This window comes from Aythya fuligula, chromosome 8 (genome assembly GCF_009819795.1).
Source record: "Aythya fuligula isolate bAytFul2 chromosome 8, bAytFul2.pri, whole genome shotgun sequence".
NCBI lineage: Eukaryota > Metazoa > Chordata > Aves > Anseriformes > Anatidae > Aythya > Aythya fuligula.
In genome coordinates, this window is record NC_045566.1 from 9,593,422 (window position 1) to 9,611,821 (window position 18,400).

The 18,400-nt window shown below is 39.6% G+C and overlaps 1 protein-coding gene across 8 annotated transcripts in view; it reads right to left on the reverse strand.

Moving 5' to 3' along the window:
- The window catches only part of MAST2 (microtubule associated serine/threonine kinase 2), a 185,671-nt gene that overhangs the window by 73,570 nt on the left and 93,701 nt on the right, over positions 1 to 18,400 (reverse strand). The window contains exon 1 of one of the 8 annotated variants that reach the window (XM_032192584.1): positions 6,218 to 6,262. The exons of the other annotated variants lie outside the window; for them this stretch is intronic. Within the exon in view, the coding sequence (XP_032048475.1) occupies positions 6,218 to 6,237 (20 nt within the window). The 5' untranslated portion in view covers positions 6,238 to 6,262. Of the gene's footprint in view, positions 1 to 6,217; positions 6,263 to 18,400 lie in introns of those variants that run through there. 8 annotated transcript variants of the gene reach the window in all.

An 18,400-nucleotide genomic window follows, 5' to 3' on the forward strand; every position in this document is an offset into this window, starting at 1 on the left:
AAGGGAAAAACTAGAAAATAAAAGAGAAGGGATTAAAATGAAAAGAAGTAGAAATAGAAGATGGAAGAGAAAATGACTGAAGTATTCAGCCAAAATGGGCAAAAGGTACCACCTCTCACCCTACTGAACAGCTGGGAGAGTCAGCAGTATATTTCATGCAACATGAGACAAGCTGCAGAATTTAATACAGAAACAATACGAGTATCTTGGAATAAACGTGGAGTTTTCATTACTGAAGTGCTTATTATTTGAACTACAAATCTACTCTAAAGAACATTTAGATAGGTATTACTCTGCAGTCCTGAAAATAATAGCAAAAAGATTAAAAATAGGTCAGGCTATGGACTGGGAAAAACAATTCAGGGAGTATCTGATAATTAGGTACAAGCATAGAATCAAAACACTTCAATGGTGTTTTCCTTATGCTTTGAAAAAAATGTACACTTTCTTACTCGGATAAATGAGATGGCTGTCAAGACTATGTGTTCAGCACCTGACCAGAAGCTAAGTCATTTGCCTCCAGGAAGGTATAAGGTCACAGAAGATGACAAATCATATACTGTTCCTCACAGTTCTTTAAATAAGGTCTTTTTATACCAACATCTTGCCCTAAGGTGTTTACTGTTCCTTGTTAACATCAGCATTCAGCTGCCACTGCAATACCAGGAATCCCAAGTGCACTGGTGAGCACATCTCGTGGTCTGCTCCTTATCCCAGCCCAACGTCTCTTCAGAAAGCAGGCACATGGACCTGAAAGGAGGAACGTCACCACACTGCTAAAGCTGCCTCACAACTGGCTGTATCTGTAAGGGGTGCTGTTTACACCTCAACACATTAAAAGTTCATGCAATGCCTCCCATTCACTGCCACCTCAGCTTCTCCAGCCTGTTAACCCTTCACAGAAGCAAGGCCTGAAGAGCCAACCATGGGGCTGCCCAAAAACCCAGCGTGGCCCAGCCTCAAACCATCACTCTCCAGCAGTTAATCGCGAGCTATCCCTGAGCTTTGAGCTGATGGCCACTCTGGATTTAACATTCCCTTGTCAGAGACAAACAACAGTTGAAATAAGCAGATGCACAGACGTTGTAAGGATTCCAAAACCCCAATGTGTCTCCTTCAATTAAACCCGAGAACTGCACATTTCCAGGCCAAGTACATGCCAATGTGTGCCCCTGCCGCCTGGCTCTGCGCAGCGCTGCTCTCCCACCGCCCGCTGCCCACCTCAGAGCCTCCCTCCTCTTCCAGTCTCTTCCACACCCAGACTCTTTCCAACAGCCATTTTTCCACTCTCTTCAAACATCAGTGTAAAATTATGTGACTTTCAGCTGTCTCCTTCACGAGAAGGATCCAAGCGATTCACGAAACCGTCCCCGATTTGCGCGTTTCACGGTTTCCGCTCCACAAAATTGTGACTTGAAAAACTAGTTTGCTCTGGGCACTAGCCAAGAGGTTGCACAAGAGGTTTCCATCCGGACAAAGGGCTTCCAGGGCTTAAAAGTTCAGCGTTAACCCTGTAGGAAACGTTGGGTTTTAGTCTAACAGAGAAACGAGCAAGTCTGTCAGACAGAACCCCAAATAAACTCCAAATTAGGAACAGTACCGGTGCGTTCCCTTAATTATTACACTTATTTTTGGATATCAGGAGAACCTTGTTCTGTTCATGGGATCCCAGTCTCTTGTAGTGCACTGAGGCAGCACAACCATCCCGCAGGCTCCCCAGGCCCCATGAGCACTCACCTTCCCCACCAGCAGCAGGAGGAGCCCAGCTCTCACCCAGTGACCGCAACGCCCATTAGGTCTTCGCCCAATGCAAAACTCGATTCCCAAAGAGCTTTTCAGGAGATAAGGTTGATTTTTTTTCTTCCCCGAACGCTGTCAGTGCTTTTGTCCCAAGGCCATTCGGAAATACTGGCAGAAGTAATTGAAATGAAATTTCCTCTCCCATTAGGAGCATCAGTTGGAGGCCGTTTAATACAGTGGGCTAAGTACAAATTGGACCTAAATATTATCAAAAGCATCACATCTCCAGGCCTTTCACATCCTTCCCAACACAAGGGAAACGCTTCTGATTTTACACATTTGAGCAAGGAAATTTGTGGCGTGACAGCTGTCACTTAAAGCTAATTATAGCACAGACTCACATTCGTAAGCTTAGCTTTACATTACCACAAAAAAGTAAGTACCCTGCTAGTGTCAAACTAATTGTTTTTCTTCAGAGTGACAATGTATATACGGAGGAGGTGGCATCCCTGTGACACGCACAGCTTTTAATGTCAATCTAGATGAATCAGCATTAAAAAGACACCAAACACAGTTAAAAGGAGCCAGCCTCACAATCCAGCACAACCCTTTAACAACAGCCCCGCAGCTACCTGGAGCACACCAGTGCCTCAAAGCTCGCTCGTGGCCACCCGAGTATTTCCCCCTCAGTGGTTCACACCCCAGTGAGAGGTGGTTTCTCTTAGGGTTGTGAATATTTAAGTAGTTAGGAGCATTTTGTTAGTTACCAAGGAAACATTTACAATGAAATATGATGATTTTTAGAGAATCACTGATTTTAGAGGGGTCTTGCTACTTAAGGATTGCGTCACACTCTGATGATGCTTAATTCCTGTGGGTTTAAGCAATTATGAAATCAGTGAGAGCCCTTCATCACAAAGAAGAAATAAATTTAGAGTGTCAGTGGCTATCCTATGAAACATGACACAAAAACACAACTTTCCTAACAGAAATCCACCTTTGTGATCCCCCAAAGTCAGCTTTCAAGACACTTCAACACATCGGCCCGAATACTTCCCTGCCCAAACTCTGTCAAAAAAAAGTCACTAAACAAAAGTCATGTTCCTAAGATCCATACCGACAGCCTGTCTATCCAAAGAGGATTAAACTTTGCTAAAAAAAAAAAATAGTAAATTAGAAATCATCATTGTAAGTCAATCTTTCAAAATTAATGCACAGCCCCTTGCACAATGATGCTGTACTGCTGTTGCCACACAGCAAATTTTAAGAGCACATCCAAGAAAAGTTATTCCCAAAGCACAAAGAAACAAAAAGATTTTAAAACAAAGACATTTAATTTTAATATGCCAAAATCACGCTTTATCTTTCCATAATCCATCTTCAATAGGCAATGCTTCAGTGCAGCCGATAGTACAATACCTCCCCACGTGCCCTTTGAACCAAGGAATTCTCGTATTTATTCTGTAGCTTAAAATCATAAATATTCATACCAAACGGGTTTGACGGGTAGATCTGATTTATGTTTATGTCACCCCTCCCATGACAAACTCTTATGTATTTAGTTTGCTCTTGACTTTTTCTATCCTTCCGGGAATTGGCTCAAGCAGAAAGAAGGCAGCTCCTCTGACCACAGGAGCAGATGGCTGGCTTTCGCAGTGCCATTAGCTGCACCGAGAATCCCACCAGCTGCACCAGAGAGCTCGTTTCAACATAATGTACCGCGGAGAAAGAGGAGCCCTTCTCAACGTTTGCCTCCTAATGTAGGGAAAGCCATATGGGAGTGAAGCCCTTTAGGATGTTTAGTACATCTCAGAAGGCATCGTTAGAGAGACGTGTCAGAGCACAGTGGCCAGAATACCGCCAGTGGCCCCTTCTTGCGATGCCCCGAACAAGGAGCACACAGGGTGTCATAAATGCAGTGGGACTGTCCCAAAGTTTTACAGACCAATCACAGGAAAATTGCATCAAATATTTCATACAGCAAAATATTCTCCGGCAATAATTTCAACTCTATAGAAGAAATTTAAACGGCAAGAATAATTCTTAGAAGTAAAAAGTTTACTAAAAAGTGCATGGGTACGATGGGAGGACAATGAAAACGGAAAAATATCAATTCAATAATGATATAATACTTCACTCAAAGTGCATAGATGCCATGATTTGGGGAACATTAGCACACAGGAATGCCCTGACATGCCCATGATGGCCCCAACACCACACAGACCTAGAGGTACTGTGGCTTCTCCCATAGCCCAGATGCTCCTAGGAGCAAAGTCACCGCATGTGTACGCATGTTTTCAGGACCGATGCCCTAACAAGAATCACAATCCTACAGCGTGTTGTCGTATGAAGTAGCCGATTTATTACAATCCACACAGCACCGATCCAACCTGCCTCCCCATCTCCCACAAGACGGTAGTCAAAGAGCTGGGCAGGCTGCCAGCAGAGCATGGCAGAAGGTGATATTCCCAGCAAACTGTCACACATGCTCAAATATTTTATTTCTGAGGCTGATTGAAGCCTGTGGTTTCTGTGCTGTGCAAAATAGGCTTTCTACCACATGACTGGATGCAGCACCTCTCTGCTGTGAATTCTCATACAGCTGCTTGATCATTTTGAAAAATCTAATATTCATTTGAGTGATTAGATCAATAAAAAGTAATCTCTTTTCCATCAAGACGCACAGCAGATTTACAGATCAATTTCTTTCTTTTTGTACTTCAAATACTAACAAATAAATGGAATTGTAAATTTTGAGTGGGAGTTTTCTGACAAAATATTGCACCTGAAACCTTGGTAGTATCTCTGAAATTGTGTCAGTACTTCATGTCTAATTTTAAATTCATAATGGCACACCAACAAGGTATTAAAAAATAAAAATATCTTATCCTTCTTATGCAGAAACACTGTAGACATCTATTCACTATGGAAGTCCGCAATTGTTGAATTTTCACAAAAAAACGTACCTTTTTGCATGCAGAACACCCTCCAGAACGGAGTGAGCTTTAAAAAAAAAGTTTGGAAAGCAGGAGGAAGAAGCAGGTTGCTCCAGAAGCAGCAGGTGTAACAAAAGTTATGTTCCTACAGAGCAGTGTCCTCCTGCACCAAAGCCTCCTCTCCCTCACCTGCTCCAACCCAGCTAGGCAGGGCTCACTGCACCTTGCTGCTGACACGCTCACCAGTTGGCCAAACAACATGAAAGCCAAGTCCTACCTACCTTGTCTTTTGGGAAACAGAGGCACAGGATGATCATTTACCTCCCTTTTCTCTCCACAGCTCAAGAAACTCACATGGAAATCATGAGCGCTACCTCAGACACCTCTGTTCCTCCTGCAGGCTACTGGTGCCACTGCTCAGTGAGTTTGCAAGTTACTGCTGGGAGCAAACAGACCAGCAAACAACTTGAGATCTAAATTTTTTAAGTGAAATCTTTGTCCCCAGAAAAAAAAATCTAAAAATCACTTAGCACAGAAAACAACTTTAATGAAATTTAAACCACAAAAAAAGGAATCATAGCAGGGTTTATCCTCCCTGCCCCCTGTCCAATACATTTCTATGTAGGAGCTGCAATCTCCTAAAAAAAGATAAATTTCAGTTCTGATGACTCATGAACGAAATTCACCCTAAAATCAAGTCAAAGTTTATATTCCAAGTCTTACATAGATTTTTAGCTCTATCAGCCAATCAACTGATGAGAAATTCTGATTCTAACTCCAACCATTTACTCATAAAGCCAAATATACTGAATTAGTCAGTCAGGATTACCTACCTACCTTACTCACCCAGTCTATTCCTCCAGTAAGTTTTCAAGTTACCTGAGTTAAGCTCCACAGAACACCTGATGAGCAGGAACTATGTTGATATTTCCCGATCTTGAAGGGACATCACTGTACTGCATCAGATCCGATACCTTTTACTAGGTCACAGAATTCAATGTGATTTTATCAAAATCCAAGGAGTGGTGTAAGAACAGCCATCCTGCTAATGACTACAGTAGCATATTTACATCTCCAAGAAAAAAAAATGCTAGAACTATTAAAAACGATTTTAAACGTAAGGTTATGCATATCCCTAAGAAAATCATGTACTATACGTCAAAATATTTGCAAGCCCTGCCCAGTGCTGCCTATATCATCGTAATACTGTTTTGCTACTTTGAATACTGAAGCAGCTTGTTCTTAGTAAGGCATCAATCCATCATTTTGTAGAAACAAACCCTTATCACATTCACATACTATGAGACAGGAGGAACAATGCATTTAAATAAATATCTGTGAAAAGAACGAAGCACGGATCTGCACAGTATGATTTTTACAAGTACTACAGCTACAAACCATTAAAGAATTAAGAAATCATACCTAACATACTAGGAATATGATTCAATCTGTTAATAAAGGAAGAAAGCAAGCCCAAACAGTATTAAAACAAGTAGCTTGGAAAAACATCATAAGAATTACTCGCAAAATCCTTAGATTACCTTTTGGATCGTCTCAACATGCTGGTAGCAGGCAGAGAGAAATTGGACAGCACAGTCCAAAAGGAGTCAGACATGATCTTTAAAAGCTTTCATTGCTGGGAAAATACAGCACAATCAAGCCACTAGCAATAAATAAGGAACTAAATAATACCAGTGACAGAGCCAATGCAAATTCCCTGTAGACCTTGCAAGCTGTTCCATTAATGCGAGACAGGCAGGCAAGCGTACATATTGCTGCTGTTTCCACTGCCTCCGTTTTCTCCTGCCTCCATCCCTGCCTGCCTCTCTCTAGCTTAGGAGGCAGTGCAAAATGAGAAATTTATTCCCTTCCCACCATATACACTTTAAAACGGGAGCTTCTGTGTACATAACAAACACGATTTCTGTACAGCTCTCCACATTCATCCAACTACAATCAGAAGATTTTCAAGCAAAACAGTAAGCAGGGCTCTATTCATAATCCTGAATAACACGCTGCTTTTAGGCTGTGTCTGCAGAGAACACCACTAACTGCCTAGTTTGTGGTTTTATTTTGAAATGGAGGCCCTTCTGCTTTATAACCACACAGGGGGCATTTCCTTCATTTTTTACATTAATCTTCAATCTTTAAATGAATCCTACCTTTGTCTTTCAATGTCCCAAGTGGATTTTAAATAAATTTTTAAAAAGAAGCAAGCTTACAATGCCACCTAAGATCAGCTTAAAACCAGATCGTGCCTCATAGACGTCATTCACAGTAAACACAAACTCCTACACTGCACCTGGTGCCCACAAAACAACTCGAGCGGCTGAATTGTGACAACAAAACACAAGTGGGGAATCACGCGTGATGCACATCAGAGGTTTCCCACACACACCCTTGCACATCAGCCACAGGTTCACTCTTTTCCCTTTGTGCCTGTAGAAGCTCCTTGCCATGTTTTTGCTTTTTCCAAGGGCTAAACAAACCCTTGCTGTAGCTGCTTTTTTTTTTTTTTAATTTCAATATGCAATCTATTTTCTTTCTATTGTGGCTTTTTTAAGCACTTCTGCCAGTAGGAAAGCTAATGACGTTCTCATATTTCAGCCTTCTTGAGTGGCTTTTTATCACAGACATGAGAAAGATGACAATCAACAGCTGGCACTGCCTTCCATGCACAATACATAAAAATACTTTAAAATACACAGAAATGTCTGGGAGAAAGAAATCCCAGTAGGTACCCTTTTATTTTCCACAGAATCACATGAAAGAATTAGGTGACCTTCATGACTTCCCATAAAAATGCAGCATTTATAATACATACATTTATCAAAAATCACAGTATCTGATTCAGCAAAGCATCCCCCTTCCATTTGAGCCTCAAACACAGCAATGTGATTTTGCATGCTGCAGGAACCAGATCTCTGCTCCATACAGCCATCCCTTCCAGCGCTTTTAAACACTTGTATCAAATGAATCTGCATCACATTCTGGTTTGATTTCACAAAGTTAATTTAGAGTGCAACCAGACAAAACTCTACCACTATCTGCTAACTGATCAGAAACCTTAATTTATGTATCTACATAATAGCATATACCAGTCGAGTCTAGAAGCCAAAGAAAAGCATTGTGGCATTATATTCAGGGTATGCTGTGACCTTCCAATTCCAATAAACCCTGCTTTTGAAAAGGTATGAAAATATTCAGATTTACTCTGTCAACTGAAACATGAATTGAAATTCCCAAGCAATAAAGCAATAGCAGGGACAAAAGTGCTTAGTTAACTATCAAACTAAACCTTACAACAAAAATAAATTCCAGGCTGTCTATCATTAGTAAATAAGCCAAAACCTGCTAAATCCCCCAAATTTATATTGTGTGGTGCTTGTTTATTTGGGTTTGTTTGTTTTGTAGTTTTTTGGTTTTGTTTTCCTGAAAGTGACCGAAAAATGAGCAGCTGAAGACACAGCCCTCTATATCATCACACTCAACACCATCACTTTTGCATCTCCAGCAGAAAGGATGCAAAAAGGAGAAGCCATTTTAGGAGCCTATTCTCCAAGGACACCAACGACTGACTGCTCGAGGGCAGCGTTAACCAGATGAAACCCTGTCCGTCCTTGGCTGCTCTTGGGGAACACAGGGCACCCCAGCTGCACAAGGGGACTGGACGCTCGCCATCCCCTGAAACCCAAAGGCCCATCCTGATGTTGTTTAGCACGGTTCTGCAGAGCACTTAGGCAAAAATTGTGAGAACGTTTTGGGAATTATGTAACGCTGGTTCACAAACGGCAGGACTTTCTTTAATACTTCATATTCTCGCTTTTCAAAACGCATGTTCCACATGCCAAGAGCAAAAACGAGCCTTGTAGATCGTCATCTGCAAAATGTGTATTCTGGGACAGTCCCCAAACATTAAATACAGATAAGTTCAAAGTATTCTGAAAAATACAGGAATGCCGTACTCGAGATGCAGTGTTTTTACAGGAATAGCAAAAGAACACAATGAAGCCATCAAACAAAACACTGTGCAGAATGAAGTCTAGAAATTCTCACTTGTTCAGAACTATAGCCTTCTGCACGTCAGAAAGTGTGTCAACAAAAATACCACATACACAAATGTGTTACAAGAGCAGCTTTCAACTATATTTAGCTCACAAATCGGTTAATATGTTTGTGAATTCCCAACCCTGCTGGGATTCCAACACAAAAGAAACCACCTTCCTTAAAACTCTTCCACTTGCCTTTCAGGGTATTCAGCCTCCATCAATCTCCGTCACTCAGTTCACATCCAGCTTGTCCTCAGAGAAGACCATCTGCAGAAACGTTCTGCAGCTCCTGCGATGATGGAGTACTTCTCTGCTGACCATATCTGTAGTTTCCAGGGCCCTCCCAATGACATTGCATCCACTGGGCAGTTATAAATAGCCATGTCAAAGACTTCCTCAATTTCCCGTATTTACCATTACCTAAGTGGGACATTAATTAAGCCTGACATTAACTGAGAACACAGTTAGGCAAACAGTCCACATGAAATCCATGACTTTCTGGACTTTTTTCCTAGCAGCTACACTTCTCATTTGTAAACAATCAATTAATTCACTGCGAATAAGACCATCTTCTTTTAAATAAAACCTTTCATTTTAAAAGTAAGCTGAACTCCTTATAAAGTTTAAAGTGGTACCATGGAGATCACTGATGTCATTTTGAAAAAGAACATCACAAAGGTCAAAACTCTTGTGACTGACTAGATTTTGACTATTGTTCAAGAAAAGTTCCCACAATCTTTTTTTATTATTATTTTTCACTATATTTTTGAGATATTTCAACCAGGATGAAACATGTAGCAGTCCAATAGTTTTCAAGCGAGAATAACTCTTGAATTGTACCACGGTAAAGGAAAGCTGTGTAACAGGAACCAGTTGCAATACTACTTGGGGAAAAAAACTACCTAATTATTCAATCACTTGAATAGTTACATGCTATTAAGTGTCACATAAATAAGTGGTACTTTCAGACTTAACATTTTTGAGTAGTTATATACCTCAAATACACAAATTAGCCACTAGAAATACCTGAAAATTAAAGTTGTTTTACTAGCAAAGCTGAATTGTTCGGAGGAATCACAAACCAGCAGATGCATTCTATTCTCTATAAAGAAAGTATCAATTTTATTTTAAACTTTAAATGACATATTTGACAAGAAAATTACTGCCATATAAATAAAAATAATATAAATAAAACTGAAAATGAACTGAAGAAATAACTGCTGTATATCACCAACAATGTAGTCAAAACTGTGTAACATGAAAACTCCAATGGAAAACTGAACTTTCAACATGAAGAAAGGAATAAAGTTCTTCCTATAAGCTTCTTAAAAAGCATGGCATGGTTCCTTTAAAAAGATTAAAAAAAAATACATAGAAGATGTGTGGATGTGTGAGCTATTTGGGGCATCATTATTATTTGAACAGTGACCTACGCAAATGCAGAAGAGATGCAGCAGACTGCCATCCCGAGCCATGTAAGTAGCAGTCAGACAGAGGACATGAAGCTGAATATATCTTTAAGGTTCACCTTTCTATCGTTCTTCACTTCCTTACACAATCTTACCGTTCTCATTTCTTTTGTTCATTAATTTCCAGAAATCAGCCAAGCTCCATACACCCCAGCTCCAAGTCAATACAGAACCCAAAGCCCTGCACTCTTCTAACTGCCTTGGCTCGGCCAGATTTCAAGTACTGGCTCTGTACAAAAGGACTCCAAAGGACACATTTGCTTAAGATTAAACCAAGAATTGATAGCTGGGTTTTCTGGGGTGAAGAATAACCCAACTTCCCTCTGGTGAGCATTTCCCATGCAGATAACAGCCCAGTGACTGCATTAGTTTAGATAACGATTCAAAGGATCAGCAACATTTACTGAAGTGCAGCAGAATTAGCTATAAGGCATTGTGCACTCCATATACTAGAAGAAGAGCTGCCAACTTCTCATGTAACTTTAATCTGGCACAGTTACTGAACTAACTGGGGTTGTCATCATAGCAAATAGCCTGAAATGCTATCTAATTCACTACAGTATCACAGCACAGGTTAAGCATGCGCAGCTGACCTGATACCTTAGTCCTAAAACAATTCTTACAAAATTGTACTCATTTAGATATCGAGGATGTTGCTCTGTTGTCATAATTTGTATTTTCTAATATGAAAACACTGCTGAAGAGTGATAATAAGCTAACATTGCTAAAACACCAAGTTAGTTGTGCCGCAAATCCTACAAATATTCAATGAAAATCTCTCTTTGGATTTTTATTTATAAAAATACTAATTAGTTTGCTGATATTCTTTACAACACTATTCACAAATAGCACTAGTAAGATATTGGCAACTTCAATACAACATACATTTAACATGATTTCAAGTTCACAAAATTGATGACTAGGCTCAAATGCCATGGAAAGGTCAATTAGCCTCTTTAAATAAGTTACTCGAACTAGCATTCTTTCCCTGCTCTGTTTTCTTCATATATGATTCAAATGTCAGTTATCTTATTTAATCAAATGTCCCCTTGGTATGTGATTCAAATGCCATACAAATGAGAATACATTTGAAAAATAAAAATACTGAGCAGTTTTGAAAATCTCCCTTCGCATTTATACAAAAACCTTTAATACATTATCCAAAACATTCTTGATACCACTCAGCAATGCTTGTGAGAACACAGCATGAGATGCTATAACCTCAGCAACCTTCTGCCAAGCTCTTCCCTCTCCACCAGCCAAAACTCAGCCAAAGGAAAACATAAATTGAGCCTCCTGTCACCACCATGGCATTTCGTCATCGTAATCATGAATTATTTATCATGCTGCACTTAAAAGATGCACTTAAAAATTTATTCCTAACCTGTAGTACAGTGTTAATGAATTAACTATGCAGCCGTATTTGCAAACAGGAAGACGTCTTCATCCCTTTTCCAGCCACTCCACCTTGCATCAGCCTCTCCACCAAGCAGCACAGCTATCACTAAACCCTCCCGTAATGGGGTTTTTGTATTTTGCACCACATCGAGGACTCAGATGGAGCACTGAGGCTCGGGGCTACCCTTCATAGCCAGCTAGCAGGGATCACACCGCCTGCGTGGCAGGACGGTACCCAGCAGAGCAACTCAAGCCTGAACTCCCAACTAAGCAGTGGCGTCTGACTTGTTCCTAGGGATAATTCCGGCTGTTTGCTCCAACCTGCGTGTTCAGAGCCGGCACTTCCACCCTGCAGCTCATTTCCTCATTGCTTGTTTAACTCATGAAGGATACCGTAAAGCCCCTGCATTTACCATGCCTTTTCTGAGACAAAAGGCTTATTTGGTAGGATTGTTGGCTACGAAGTTATTCTGGGAGCAAGGGGAATGCTAATGTAGTGAACAGACTAAGAGGATGAATTTTACATTTTCAAGCATAAATTCTTAATGAAGTTAGAGCATGGGATAAGAATAGACTTTACAAAATAAGCCATGGTACAGACAAGACATGAGAAATCAAAACCATGCTAGGGAACATCATGAGTGCTCATAGTTAAAAAAAAAAAAAAAAAGAAAAAAGGGATAACAAGTTCATCTAGTTCTAAGACAGAATTAAATCCTAATTTGGCCATGAATTTTAACAGAAACTGGTCCCTATTTTAGTTATTCCTCTGGAATAATGTGAATCTTTATAGCACAAGCTTAGCTTTTAATCTTAAAGTCTGGGAAAGCAGTGATAACATATCATCAACCAGCAGGCAAACAAACTACTCAAACTTGTGTGCCTCAGAAATACAAAATGTACAGGACAGAATGAACATGAGAACAAGCCTGGAACACTGATTTTTTAATAATTACAGATTGATACATCTCTATGAACTGTTTTACAGTAATTCTGGGGAACCCATAAAGCTGATACATTACTAAAGCAACATTTCCTAAAATTTACATGATGCTTACAAGCTCTTCTGTGTTCTACATATGAGTTCTAACATGCATGTCCCCTTATAAGTGTATGTATGTATTTCTATGTCTGTATATATATATATAAAAATAAAAGTAAACAGGGACAGACAATTTCGGAACACTGAAGCAGACTGAATAATTTATGATAAATTGTCCCAAACTGAATTCCCTGCTTTGAAATAAAGTACAGAACAGACACGGAACTCTCAACCATTTCTGCAGTCTCCAGTGAAAAATGCATTTCAAAATACTAAAAATGGTATTTAAAATTTTGCACTGCTAAATTGTATTATACTCTACTGTAGCACATTACAAAAGGGCATAAAAAAACTAACCTAATATAACAAGCAGCAAAATTATATAACAACATTGCTCAGACATTTTAAAAATAAATATATATAGCCACTTTTAAAATACCTCAGATAGAGAGAAAAAAGAAAATGTAGATAAATAGGAATAGGAATATAGGAATATTCACCTCGTATTTTACTTTCTTGTTTTCTAAATTTTGACTAGCAGAGGCAGCATTATGCAGATGTGGTAGATCAAAAAAAAATGTGAGCACATTTTGGACTTCTGATATTTTCAAATGAAAATAATTTAGGTTTCTGTCCTACCTATAAAAATAAAACTACTAAGAAACACAAGTAATAATTTTCAGCTCTTCACATTATTTTGTACAACACATAAACTACTACACAAACACGCCAAGACAGCACAAATCAAACACGCAAATGAACACCACCTGCGTGTCCAAGGAATGTAATTTCTGCAGAGAAAACAGAACCTGCAAAGTTATTTAATCAAGTACTTCTCACAACTCTGATCACTTACAACAACAGTATGTAAAAAGTAGATTGTGGCGTTCTACGGTGTAGTCTGCATCTGCTCTTATATCTAATTAGAAGAGAGAAGTTGCAGAAGCGACAGGTCCCGGTTTTATGATCCATCTTGGTGTCACAGGAGGCTGCGCATGTGAAGCCATGGGCTACAGGCTGGAACACGTCCCCTTGGGCTGCTCCTCTGTATCGAAGATAAGTGCAGCTGCAATCATCTCCATTTTGTTCAAACTAATTGCAAGTTCTCTGTGAGTGAAATGCAGGCACTTGTGACTTAAAGGAATCCTTCTGGTAAATATTTGTGTGTTGATTCCCTTGGAAAATTGGGCATTTCATGATTTTGGAACATACCAATTTCTCCAAAGCTGAATGGACAAACAGTTGCATTTAAATGAAATGTGGAGGAAAGTTGATGTGGATTTTTGCCACATGTATTTTGGATGAATTTCGTTGGTACTAAAAATTTGTTCGGAATTATAACCTGACCTGCTCTGTTATTTTAAATTTCTCATCTATTGTCAAATAAAAATGAGACTTATTTTTAGATTCTCATTTTAGATCTAGAACACAAACTAGAACATCATAGAACAAAAAATATCGTCTACCTTCTCAGACAATACAACCCATTGCATCACTTGTACTTGTGCAGCAGATCTTCTAAAAGAAACCAAGTAGTATTTCCACAAGTTTTTTGTTTGTTTGTTTGTTGTTTAATGTAAATAAATACCAGTTCCAGCCCAGAGATGTGCTAATGCGACTGTCACTGCACAGCAAGTCTTTTCCTGACAGTGAGATCAGTAACATACCTACTGTAAAGAGCTGGGGTTTTAAAGAAAGGAAAGGCCAGCGAGGGGAGGAAGGAATACAAAGGCACACAGGGCTCTTTCACCACTGCAAAGATTACGGTTTGAAGACTTTATTTTAGAACGTTAATAATTCATACTGACAGTGTAATGTAAACTAGGTTAGAAAATTGTGCTCTCAAGTACCACACCAGGGATTGAATGACAGAATAATAAACGCTAGCCAAAATAGCAAAATTTTAGTAGAAAAATGAGAGTAAGAGACAGCTTGGAGGATGAGAACGAGTGCATTTTAGATGAAAAAATAACAAAAGGAAAAGAGATGTTGAAAAAGGGAAGTCATAGGTATAGCCTGTAGAAAACAGAGTATGAAAGGATATATTGTAGATGGTGAAGCTGCATTGCAGACCTTCTGGCATGGTATTCCAACAAGAGCTTAACCTTGACACAGAAGTTCGATGTAGATGAGGGTGGCTAGACACAGCTGAAATGCAATACAATTTCAAAAACTGATGCAATATCTCCTTGAAACGTTTTAGAATATAAAAAAGGAAAAACTTTCTGTAAGCCTTCAGGTTAGTATTGATCTGCTAAATGGCTCATCTATCTAAATCAGAAATTGCAACTCATGGCTTCAAATGGTAATTTTTGAAAACAAATCCAAGAGGAATCTCCTGGTCATGGGCAGGAATAATCCCATGCAAATGCAAGCAGCTGTGTCATATAATCTCTGTTTCTCTCTAGCTTGTCTGTTAAATTGACACTGGGTACTTGCTACTAGTACTTGTCTACTGTTAGCTCTTTGGTATGGGATGTAAACAGGTCTGTTTGCACGTTCACAGATTTCCAAGTCAAAACAAAGTAGAACCTGGTTGCCTCACAGTGCAATTAAAAACCAAGTTGTGGAAGATGCATGGAATTGTCTACAGAGACTTCGACAGTAATAAACGTATGACTGCCAGTTAAGAATATATTTGTCTTTCTCAGAATGATTCCCTTGCCACAAGTCTTTCCGTGTCCGTGCTGTTTCTGTATCTGCATTCAAGATCAAAAGGAAGAGGCTATACGGAAGGAAGGATCTTGCACAGACTGAGCACACTACAATTTCTTTGAGGAAATAACTGTCATTTGAGGATAAAAACAGAAAAAGTAAAACCTCAGTTTTTACTACAGCATTTTAAGAACTTTCCGAGCTTGTTGTTTCTCCCTAGAAGTTGCTACCTTGCTCCCAGCCACATCAAACTCTTTGGATACTTCAGGGGCAGTAAACAAGTCGACTCATATGCCGGCATGTGAGCAGATCAGAGCCTTCAAACACACTTACATAGAAAAAAAGTTATGAATCACCCGGTTTATAGGTGAAAAGGCTAGCAAACATTAAAGCACTCCAACTTCTCAAGTCAGAGGTATGTACTCCCCTCTGGGAGCCTCTGACTCGCCAGGTCAAACCACCAGGTTATGCTTTACAAGTGGTTACGGAGGGCAGCCTGCACAGTGAGCCTGGAACTGGACAAGAATTCACACCTCATGCTCCAAACCCCAGTGTTTAACTCTTCCACTGCTGCAAACCCAAGCAGGATGTGGGGATTTTAGCATTTACATAATGTCTCAACATGAAAAAAATTATACAGCCAGACTGCGAAAAAGATCAGCGATGCTTCTCCTGACTGCTGTAAGCGAAGCCACGCACCTCCTCCACTGATACCACCAACACAGAGGGGCAACCCTTAGGGCACAAGAAGAGAGAGTTAAGGGAGATGCCAGAAAATCAGAATGTTTCACTGGAGCGATCGGAGGCTATGTCTCGGGTCCTACTACTTTACCAAGATGCAGCCAATGTTACAGACAATGCCATACAACACAATACAACTCACTGAAATTGCCAGTTTCACAGTTCAGTCCTCACCTGCACATTGGTGTAAGAAGGCCACGGAGCTACAAGCAAGGCAAATGAACTCTGCACATAAAACTCCCTACCACAGGCCACCATGCCTGAATATTTCCAGCCACGTGGCAAGCAAACAGTTTCCAATCAGCATGAGAAATTTGAGCCAGGTGAGTTCTAGGCATCACCAATATGTCTCTTCCCTGTAGTCTCCATCTCCTAGCTGTAGCCTCTGTCTCCATCTCCTATTCCCAAGAATAACAACTGATACAGAAGAAAAGGAATAAAGAGAAAAATTTCCATTAAAAAAGAAATGAATTCTGGGAAGCTCATTCATTCAAAGTGAGATGTAGATTACAATTCAGTTGCCAAAAGATTCCCTACTCAAAATTCACCATTTCATATTATTCATAATGACATATTCACAAAGTTGTTCTGTTATTCATTATAAGTGAATTGCTTATCTCCACTGCTTCCAAAAGTGTCATTACACTGAATTGCGGTAAAGGCTGACCGATTATTTAGCACAGTTAAGAAAGGAGAACCTGTACCAAATCAAGCACTAAAGCAGGAAGGTATCACTTGCTACAAAAACAGAACAATTTTCAAATGTCATTCAATCTGAGTAAAGCCCTTTTCATTAATCCTCTGCCATCTGTCAAATACGATACTAACCAAAATAAACTTTTAAAAGCTGTATCAAGTGACTTTAGACTAAGAGGAAGTTTAAGCAGAGAAAGGAAACTATCACCACGTCTTGACATATTTGGAGATATCCCAAAACAAGAATATAAAGAATCTCCTCAAGTTTGAATTCTGAAATGTTTTTCACCTTCTCTAAAAATACGGAACTTCTGTTTACAGGTGCTGCCCTGCTGTTGTAAAATACATGTATGCTTCAAACCAAAAGTTTCACTGTGAATATTAAATGAATTTTGTTTTCCTATGAGATTTTGCAATAAGGGAACTATGGTGCTGAAGGTCTTTCGTGTTGTTATTGTATAATCCAAGCAGCTTCTTTATTCAGGTATCTACATACTCTATACACAGCCATCAGCTCTGTGCTGGTTATGTTAACAGAAGTACTGACACATTTTAACCACCATAGTTTTAGGCAATCTCATTAAGGCAGGTTTATTCAAGTGTTTTGGTGGTTCTGCTGAGGGTATGAGTTACAACTGTGACAGATTAAGTTTATGTACTTAAGATGTTTATTATCAGTTTTTTAGCTAAACCAGACACGTGGCATTTTAAGCTGATTAGCGAATGCTATTCAGCATACCATTAAATTAACTCTCGTCCAGATTCCCAGTCAAAACCCAGAACACAGGTACTGGAGGCAGGGAGAGGCGCAGGCACACAACACCAAGAACACACCCTTATACCATGGAAGGGATTTCTACACCTGCCTTGAAGTAAAGGACTGGAGTTACACAACCTTCAACAAGATACACCAGCAATCCCAGCACGTAAAAAGAGAGAAAGAACCAGGCTCACATGAGACCCCACTCAACCAAGGCAGGTTTCTCCATCCCCACGCTCTGGTGAAATTGAGCTGCTGGGCACGCTGCGACGCCTGGGAAGCCCATCTGGTCACAGCAATAGAAGAGACTGGCTGGGACTGCGCTCATACACCCGAACAAGCTGTAGCTCTAAATATAGGTGTCCCCTCATCCACTGCAAGAGCTTATATGAGAAAGGCTTTAAATAAAGGCAGGCAATCCTCCCAGCACATGTTAAAAGACTACGTATAATATATTCTTGTTGCTTACCACAGTTATTGATTAAATGTTTCTAAGAATAAAGTTCTTAAGTAAGTAAATTAGTATATTCTTAAATTATATCACAGATGTCCATAAAATCCTAATTATTTGAACTCATAACATAGTAATTACACACTGATCGAGTAATTATGTACTGTGCTCAAAGTATTCTGGAGCAACATCAGGTTTCCCATTTTGTTTTACTGAAGACAGTTAGGATCTGATGACCAGATTTCATACAGGCTGGAAAAGAAATCTTTAAAACTATTCTGCAGAGCTATAAAAAATGAATAGCTATTATCAATAAACTTTATCAAGGCTAGAACCTCTGAGAGAAAACATTCCTATAAATATCATCTCTACCATATATCCCTATATCAATATGTTCCACTATTGGCATGAGTTCACAAAATCAAAATAGCACAAGAAAACGTCCCTGAAATAATGCAACTGA